Source organism: Hyla sarda, chromosome 8 (assembly GCF_029499605.1).
Source record: "Hyla sarda isolate aHylSar1 chromosome 8, aHylSar1.hap1, whole genome shotgun sequence".
Classification (NCBI taxonomy): Eukaryota; Metazoa; Chordata; class Amphibia; order Anura; family Hylidae; genus Hyla; species Hyla sarda.
The window spans coordinates 197,801,206-197,811,234 of NC_079196.1; the positions used below are offsets into that span (position 1 = coordinate 197,801,206).

The following is a 10,029-nucleotide window of genomic DNA, read 5'->3' on the forward strand; positions in this document are numbered from 1 at the left end:
CACTGGGCTGAGCACTTTGCCCTGGCCCAGCAGGAAAAGATTTAACAAGCAACCTGCACTTTCAGAGGAAGCACCATGTGCAGATTTTTACGGCGACACCGGCGTATACGTGCACGGGCAGACACAGGCCCTATTGACCCTACTGGCCCATACATAGTCAACTAGCGACTACATTTGCATTATTTTCCAGATGAGAGAGATTTATCGACGCCTGTGTTTCCCATAGCAACCAATCAGATCACTACTTTCATTTTTTCAGAGGCCTTTTTGAAAATGAAAGAAGTGATCTGATCGGTTGCTATGGGCAACAGCACCACTTTCTCCCTATGAGTTTATTTTTTTATTTTTTTATATACCCCCATAGTGGGGGAGATTTATCAAAACCTGTGTAGAAGATAATTTGCCCAGTTGCCCATAGCAACCAATCAGATCTCTTCTTTTATTTTGCAGAGGCCTTGTTAGAACTAAAAGAAGCAATCTGATTGGTTGCTATCGGCAACTGGGCAAATTTTCTTCTGCACAGGTTTTCATTAATCTCCCCCATTGTTCCTACCTTCCAGGCATGTATAGTGATGAACAGCAGGAAAGCCATGGCGGTGACTATGCCGGATATCAATGAATAATTTATCCTGTGCCATGTTGGTTTTCTCACGGAGCGAATCAATAGGTCAAGGAAAGGTTTGTATGTGAACTACAGAGGAGGAGAGAGACGGCTTTCCCTATGAACTAGAAAGAATTATACAAAAATAACCTTCGTAGGGAAAAGACTAATCCATAACTAAACCTTGACCTGTATACACAGAACAGCCCACTAGGGGGCACACAGTGCGACCCCCACACAATGCAAATCTCCCACACCAGTATTTCCCAACTAGTATGTCTCCAGCTGTTGCAAAACTACAACTCCCAGCATGCCCGGACAGCCTTCGGCTGTCCGGGCATGCTGGGAGTTGTAGTTTTGCAACAGCTGGAGGCACACTGTTTGAGAAACCCCAGTCTATGAAGTGACCGCAGAGGCTGCACTAACTTGATAGACAGTGAGTAATGGCTGCTATCAGCAGCCAGGACTCATCGCTAAAGCCGGGCATCTGTGATCACGCCGATGTGCTGCATTAAACCTCTGGATGGCGCAATCAAAGTCGTTGGCGGGATCTAAAAGCATTAAAATACTAGTGCCGGTCCTTCAGAGGTGCTGATCAGGACCTACGCAGTGCGATCGCAGGGTCCTGATCAGATGATATGATGGCCGAAGGACCCTCACCTGCATCCGTTCTATAGGATTGGCGCTCTAAGGCTTCTTTCACACTAGCAAATTACTCCGTTTAGCAAGTTCCGTCGCTAGTTCCGTCCTAAAATCAGTTGTCACCGGCAGTAACCAAATCCTATACGTCCGTTAGAAAATCCCGTTATAGTCTATGGGATTTTTCCAATATCCGTTTTAATCCATTATAGTCCGTTATTGATAACGGACGTTATTTGGTGACGGAAGATAGTTCATGATCTATTTTCTTCCGTACTATCTTCCGTCACAAAATAACATCCGTTATCAATAACGGACTGTAATGGGTTAAAACGGATATTGGAAAAATCCCATAGACTATAACGGGATTTTCTAACGGTCGTATAGGATTTGGTTACTGCCGGTGACAGCTGGATTTAGGACGGAACTAGCGACGGAACTTGCTAAACGGAATAATTTGCTAGTGTGAAAGAAGACTAAGTAAACAGCCAGTCTGTATAAGCAGAGCGCTGATAACTCTGATCAATGCTATGCTATGGCACAGCATTGAAAATGTTTGCAATTAACACATTAATCAACTGGCTGGCTGCGTCCTGAAAGGGTTAAAATTGGTAGAACATTAAAAAAAAATAAGCTATACCGCAGAATAAAGTATCATCAATATAACATGGAGGGTGGGGGGCAACTAAAAAAAAACTGAAAAGCGCTGCGGTGTGAAGGGGTTAAGACGGTGCTTCCCAACCAGGGTGCCTCCAGCTGTTGCAAAACTACAGCCCCCCAGCATGCCTGGACAGCCAAGGGCTGGTGGGAAGTAAAAAAAAAAAAAAAAAACTGAAAAGCTCTGCGGTGTGACGTGGTTGAGATGGTGCTTCCCAACCAGGGTGCCTCCAGCTGTTGCAAAACTACAACTCCCAGCATGCCCGGACAGCCCTTGGCTGTCCGGGCATGCTGGGAGTTGTAGTTTTGCAACAGCTGGAGGCAACTTGGTTAGAAAACACTGGCTTAATAAATAGTGCAACAGCAATCAGCAGCTAGACCAGGCACAGGCAACCTTCGGCACTGCAGATGTTTTGGACTACATCTCCCATGATGCTCTTACAACCAAAATACTGACAAAGCATCATGGGAGATGTAGTCCAAATCATTTGCAGTGCCGAAGCTAGGCAATGCTTTCTAGGGACACCAGGTGGCGCTGCAGCGTCATATCTTTTTGGCTCGCCTAACACGTTTAGCCGTTCATTCTGTCTCGTTTCAATAAAGCTAGATTTAGCCGCAAGTGCTCCTGGGATTGGTAGTTCGGCGGCCATATCTTAGGAAGTGATTGGCGTGTGAGGCTGTGGGTGAGGGAAGCCTTGTGTCCGGGGAAAGTGTGGCCGAAGAGGAGGAGGAGCTGGAGGTGAGGTGAGCTTGGTGAACTCCGGGGACTAGTGTAGTGTTTACCTTATACGTCAGATACACAGGAACTACATGTCCCAGCATGCTCTTGCACCACTTGCAGTGCAGAGATGGGAAGTGAAGCGCGCTCTCTGGTATGGGGAAGCTCAGGTGGATGCTAAGTGATTGTTACAATGAACTTTTACTAATGTGTGTATTCTGGGGTGCAAGATGGCGGAGGATTTAACCCCTTAAGGACCAAGCGTTTTTCCACTTTCGCTTCTTCCGTAAAAAATCATAACCCTTTCAATTTTGCACCTAAAAATCCATGATGGCTTATTTTTATTTTTTTTTATTTTTTTTTTGCGCCACCAATTCTACTTTTGTTATGACATCAGTCATTTTACCGAGAAATCTACGGCGAAACGGAAAAAAAATATAATTGTGCGTCAAAATTGAAGAAAAAACGCCATTTTGTAACTTTTGGGGGCTTCTGTTTCTACACAGTAAATTTTTCGGTAAAAATTCCACATTCTCTTTATTCTGTAGGTCCATACACTTAAAATGATACCCTACTTATATAGGTTGGATTTTGTCGCACTTCTGGAAAAAATAACTACATGCAGGAAAATGTATATGTTTAAAATTGTCATCCTCTGACCCCCTATAACTTTATATTTTTATTAATTTTTTTTTCCGCATATGGGACGGTATGAGGGCGCACACTTTTCGCTGTGATCTGAAGGTTTTTATCGGTACCATTTTTGTTTTGATTGGACTTTTTGATGTTTTTTTTATGCTATAAAAAGTGACAGAAAATAAACAATTTTGGACCTTGGAGTTTTTTTGCGCGTGGCGCCGTTGACTGTGCGGTTTAATTAACTATATTTTTATAGTTCGGACAATTACACACGTGGCGAAATCACACATTTAAAAAAAAAAATGTATACAGGTTTTTTTATGGCAAAAGGGGGGTGATTAAAATTTTTATTGGGGGCTATACTATTCATTACACGGCCATAGCATTGATCAGTGTTACCTACACTTGACTGCTCAAGCCTGGATCTCAGGCTTGGAGCAATGAAATGCTGATCGGACAGTGTGGAGCCAGGTAGGGAGCCTCCCGCTGTCCTCTCAGCTGTTCGGGACGCAGCGATTTCACTCCGCTCACCTAGCCGGCATGGATTTCTCCCGTTTTAGACGCCGGGATCAACTTTAATTGCGGCATCTAAAGGGTTAATACCAGACATCAGTCCAATCGGCGATGTTCGGCATTAACCGGGACCCCGCAAATATGAATCATACTTCACAAATCTGGAGCCGGCTATGATTTTGTATTTATTTTTTAACTCTTTGAGAACACAGCCAATTTTTATTTTTGTTTTCTTTTTTCCCCCTCCTGGCATTCTAAGAGGCATAACTTTGCCATCCACAGAACCATACAAAGGTTTTTTGTTTTTTTTCCCCATGACCAATTGTACTTTTTAATGACTCATATTTTATCAGTGTCAGTCAAAACAAAAAATTATTTGTGTGTGTGTGGAGGGGGGGGGGGGGTTATTTTGCAACATTTACCATTTTATATAGTTTTTCTATTAATTGTACTAAACTTTTTTTTTTTTTTTTTAAACATAATCAGCATGCCTAAAGTTGTCCTCTCCTGACCCATATAACTCTTTCTTTCTTTTTTTTCATATACGGGGATGTATGAGGGCTCATTTTTGGTGCAGTGATCTGTTGTTTTAAGTGGAGCCATTGTTTTGACAGGATTTTTTGATCAATTTTTATACATTTTATTTTAATATAAATATATATATATATATATATATATATATATATATATATATATATATATATATATATATATAGCAAAGAGGTTCTAGAGCAGCACTACCAATATGAGTAGATGCAGGTGCACGCAATCCGAGAAATGCCCGGTCACTGCTACAATTGGAGATATACACAAAGAAGATTGCAGCACTCGAGGTTCAGGTGAAAAAACTTGAGTGGTTTTATTCCATCCAAAATGCGACGTTTCGGTCGCCACATGCGACCATTTTCAAGCATGAACATTTATGCCACTTACCGTACAGGATTATAAACATTATATGGTGGCAACGCATTTTGCAACGCCTGGAGGTCCACAGTTTGGAGAGTACTGGATATAAACCATGAGACTCAATGCTTTTCTGTGGAAGCTTTAGTCATGCTGCTGCATTGCCTTAAAGGTACTTTGTTGCCCCAGCGTTCTGAACATTTTGTTCCGAATGCTTGGAGTGGGCAGGGGTCATGGCGTCACTCCACCCCCCCCCTCAATGCAAGTCAATGGGAGGGGGCGTGGTGTGAGATCATGACCACCGGCACCCAGCGTTCTAAATGTACGCCAGGTGCTGCGCAGAGATCGCGGGGGTCCCCAGCTGCAGGACCCCTGCGATCAGACATCTTATCCCCTATCCTTTGGATAGGGGATAAGATGTCTAGGGGTGGAGTACTCCTTTAATACATACTGAACCATTTTGTTGTATTTGGAGCACATTTGTATTTGGAGCACATTAAAAGCTTGTCGACATCACTCATTGGGGTCACAGTCTTGAGGTGCATTCACACCACGTTTTTGCAATACAGCACCCTGATCCGGTGGGAGAATTTAAAAACAGGCCGCTGCAGTATCCCTGCCGCACCCTATTAACTTGAATGAGCTGGACAGAGTCAGATATGGACTCCGCGCAGCTCATTTTTAGACCTTGGTTTGTTGCCGGACTGAAAACCTTGTGGTCTGCCAAAGTTATGAGTCCAGTAATAAAACTGCTACAGTTCAAAAGTGACCTGTCCGGCTCATTCCAATGAATGGGGTGCGGAGGGGATACGGCAGCGGCTGGTTTTTAAATTCTTCTGTCGGATCTAACTGACATATTGCAAATAATGTGGTGTGAATGCACCCTGAGAACGAAGTGAATTGTGATTTATTTATTTATATTTTTCTTGTATCTCATCAGGATATAGAATGAATACACCAGGTGGAGAGGTAAAGCCGGTTGTCGTATCCAAGCAAGCAGAAGAGGTCATCAATGGAGTAGTCACACAGGTGGTGTGCACCGCATTCTCTGACCACATCCTGGTGGTAGTGACACAATATGGGAAGATGGGAACATTGGTCTCTGTTACTCCAAACATGGTGTCCGGTGAGCTGGGCAAACCCACGCTGACCACTAAGGTGCTCCTAGGATGTGATGAGGTGAGAAGAGGGCGGGGGTAGAGTAAGGTTAGGTTCACACTGGTATTGGCTGCTCTGTCCTTCAGTGCAGTCCTCTTTCTTGTTGCCGGGGATCAACGCGTCAGACTGACGCTCAGCTAATCACTGGCCGCAGGTGTCCCATCTCCTCCAGTGATAGGCTGAGCGGCAGTGTGACATATTGGGACCTGGCACCAGGAAGAAGATTGGGACTCAATACATCACACTGCTGATCAGTGGGGTCGGTCCTCTACAACCAAAAGTGTCAGATCCACACAGGTTTACAGAACCTAAGACCATGGACAGCTTATGCCATTTAAACAAAAGCTGCAGTAGGGATGGGAAAAATGTATTTAAATTTTATTTTTTATAAAGTGTGTGGGTGTTTCACCTTTTATTTGTTTTATTTTTTTCTCTCTATTTTTAAAATTTTTTAGGTAGTACTACTACGCCCAGCATGGAACAGACTGTTCCATGATGGGAGTAGTAGTACCTGTACTAAAAGACATATCGCCCGATGCGATTGTCCATAATATAGCAGAGATGCGGAGCGGCTCTATACAGCGCTCACATCTCTGCACTATACTCCGGCCAGTCATGTGAATAGAACATCATTCATTCATATTTTCCTCCCAGAGTGGTGATTGGCCGGATGGTTGCAGCCAATCACAGCTCTCAGCGGGAAATATGAATGAGTGATGTTCTATTCATATCACTGGCCGGAGTATAGTGCAGAGATGCGAGCGCTGTATAGAGCCACTCCGCATCTCTGCAATAGATAGGACGATCCCAGCGGATGTCAGGAGTGAAACCCGCTGTGATCTTTCCTTAACTGCAGGTACTACTACTCCCAACATGGAGCACACTCTGCTCCATGCTGGGAGCTGTAGTACCTGCATTAAAGGGGTAGTCCAGTGGTGAAAAACTTATCCCCTATCCTAAGGATAGGGGATAAGTTTGAGATCGCGGGGGGTCCAACCGCTGGGGCCCCCTGCGATCTCTCTGTACGGGGCCCCGGCTCTCCGCCGAGATAGCGGGTGTCGACCCCCGCACGAGGCGGCGGCCGACACGCCCCCTCAATACATCTCTATGGCAGAGCCGGAGATTGCCGAAGGCAGCGCTTCGGCTCTGCCATAGAGTTGTATTGAGGGGGCGTGTCGGCCGCCGCCTCGTGCGGAGGTCGACACGCCCCCTTCCAGCGGGCTGTCGGGGCTCCGTACAGGAGATCGCGGGGGGCCCCAGGGGTCGGACCCCCCGCGATCTGCAACTTATCCCCTATCCTTAGGATAGGGGATAAGTTGCTCACCACTGAATCACCACTGGACTACTCCTTTAATAGACAGATCACAGCGGGTGTCACTTCTGACACCTGTTGCGATCTTTCTATTAATGTAGGTACTACAGCTCCCAGCATTGAGCAAAGTGTGCTCCATTTTGGGAGTAGTAGTACCTGCAGTTAAGGACAGATCCCAGCGGGTGTGTCACTACTGACATCCACTGTGATCCTCCTGTATAGATGCGGCCGCTCTTCTATGGTCCCCTGCACTGACTTATATATACACATATTCATATTTCCCACAGAGAGCTGTGATTGGCTGGAACCATCTGGCCAATCACAGCTCTCTGTGGGAAATATGAATATGTGTGTGTATATATATATATATATATATATATATATATATATACGTCAGTGCAGGGGACCATAGAAGAGTGGCCACCCGCATCTATACATTATACAGGAGGATTGCAACGGACCCGGGGCAATCTGTCAATTAGTACAGGTACTACTACTCCCATCATGGAACAGTGTGTTCCATGCTGGTTGTAGTAGTACTACCTAAAAAAAATTGTAAAAAAAAAAAGAATAAAAAGTGAAAAACACACACACTACATTTTTATTATTGTCGGCTACATTTTTAGTGCCCTGCCCTGCTTTTTTATTTTTTTAATGGTGCCCTGCTTTTTTATTTTTTTAATGGTACCCTACGAAATTTTATTTAAAAAAAAAAGGTATCTCCATCACTTTTTTGGATCGCTAAAGTCCAAATAAAAATAAAAACCGCATGAGAAAATGCCAAAGTTAAAACCCACGTGGCGTTTTTCTTGGCATTTTTTTTTTCCCCCATAAACTTCCATGGGAGAAAAACACCACAATTCCAGGAAAAAGAAACACCATGGTCTCAACATGCTGCGATTTTGCAAAACCGCCAAGGAGCTGAAAAAGAGTGAAAAAAAACGCCAAAAGGATAAAAAAAACGCAAAGTGGAAAAAGAATTTAGCGTTTTTTCATTGATTTACAGCTAACATCTGACCGCAGCGTTTTTTTTGGCCGAAAAAACGCTATGTGGCAGAATTGGCGTTTTTCTTGGCATTTAAAAACAAAAGAAAGTGGAATTCCAACTTAACAGCTGCAAAATAGCAGTCAGAGACAGGGACAAGTAAGTAACATTTAAACAGGGATTTTCCTGTTTTTTATTTTTCAGTAACAAAACAAATCTAGTATAAACACCTACTGATCTCTGCCCTGTTTACACAAGTGACAGAGGTTCCTCATACACTTGGTAAGAATGGTTGTAAACCTGTGCTGACTTGGGGCCAACCTGAAAATCTGGACTGGCCCAGGAAGGAATGAAAGACCCTACTACCAAACCTGCCTTTCATCTCCTAAATAATCCAATAACAGTACTTACCAAATTCCTAGCAAGCTAAGTCTCTCCAGAGGTGTTAACGCTTTTCTGGATTTTCTATATGTCACTAAGTTTTCCCAAAATGAGAGATGCGCTTCCCAAAATGAGGTGTCCACATAGGACAGGTACCTTGGGGAAATATAGTGATCCCCCGACCACCATTCCTGTCAATGTCTCTCAGTACTATTAGTGATACGTACACGTCTCACTTCACATTCGCCGGCTTAGGAATAACACATAAGATAGAAGGGTCCTGACTTCTGTAGACATGCTTCTTACCCATTGCTTTCAGTTCATAGCAAAGAACCATAGTATTTCTGCAAAGATGGTTAAAATAAAACAAGCAATTTCAGGGCAGATACTGAGTTAAAGGGGTACTCCGCTGCCCAGCATTTGGAACAAACTGTTCCGAATGCTGGAGCCTACGCCGGGAGCTCGTGACGTCATTGCCCGCCACCTCATGATGTCACTCCCCGCCCCCTCAATGCAAGTCTATGGGAGGGGGCGTGACTGCTGCCACGCCCCCTCCCATAGACTTTCATTGAGGGGGTGGGGTGTGACGTCATGAGGGGGCAGGGCTATGACATCACAAGCTCCCGGTGTAGGCTCCAGCGTTCGGAACAGTTTGTTCCAAATGCTGAGCAGCAGAGTACCCCTTTAACTTGACCATATCCATATTTCCACAGCCCTCCATTCACGTCTGTGCAAAGAATCTGGTGAGCTTCGTGTCCCAAGAATCAAAGAACAAGCCGGTGCTGTTGTCTGTGGCATTGAAGGACAAGAGTGTGGACTGTATAAAGGCCCTGAAAGAAGTGATAAAGGGTTGTCAGGTCTGGTGACCCAGGAAGATTCCCGAGGGACGGAGCTGGATGGACATATATGATCCCTATGCCTAGTAGTGCTGACTGCATATTGGGGATGGCTTGCACTGCTCACTTTCTGTGATAATTGATAACTGTGTAATCACTTTCTATAGTTTTTTTTTTTGGACTGTTTTAGATTAAAAGATGAACCCAGTGTTTTCACCCTTGACTTTACTTCCACCTACCACTACATTTGGGGACATTTTAAAGCGTACCTGTATCCCACCAAAAAAAAGTGTTTCACAGTACCAAATCCTGACCATGTACCGTATATCTATTTTTATGCCTCTATCACCAATATTTATTATAAAAATTCCTCTTTTCATTATCTAACAGTGTTAGAAATCCTCTTAGGGGAAGGGGGCGTGTTGCTCCCTTGTGGTGGTGTCCCAGTAGGTAGGGGGACCCTTAGTGGTGGGATTTTCAGGGGCCGTTTTCTTTACTAAATATCAAAAAAAAAATTAAATGACCATATTACAAAAGGTCCTTTTAATTTTTATCAGTAACAACAGGACCATTTAAAGTGAATAGTAGTTAGTGAGACGGCACTGCTCGATCTAGCAATATAATGGTTACCAGGTGTGGAGTTAAAGTAGCTGTTTGAACAGTCCTCTTATGCAATATTGAGTCGGT

The 10,029-nt window shown here is 44.1% G+C and overlaps 1 protein-coding gene across 4 annotated transcripts; it reads left to right on the forward strand.

Annotated features, from left to right (window-relative positions):
• Nucleotides 1-530: 530 nt before the first annotated feature.
• On the forward strand, nucleotides 531-9,550 carry PSMG3 (proteasome assembly chaperone 3). Of its 4 annotated transcripts, none has more exons than XM_056534280.1 (3): nucleotides 531-678; nucleotides 5,611-5,849; nucleotides 9,220-9,550. In XM_056534280.1, exons 2-3 carry the CDS (start codon nucleotides 5,619-5,621, stop codon nucleotides 9,370-9,372), a joined length of 384 nt encoding a protein of 127 aa, XP_056390255.1. In that variant the 5' UTR covers nucleotides 531-678; nucleotides 5,611-5,618; the 3' UTR covers nucleotides 9,373-9,550. The 4 variants fall into 4 exon arrangements, with proteins under 4 accessions (XP_056390255.1, XP_056390253.1, XP_056390254.1 ...); XM_056534278.1 differs by lacking the exon at nucleotides 531-678 and adding an exon at nucleotides 2,511-2,641; XM_056534279.1 differs by lacking the exon at nucleotides 531-678 and adding an exon at nucleotides 2,523-2,636.
• Nucleotides 9,551-10,029: the final 479 nt, after the last annotated feature.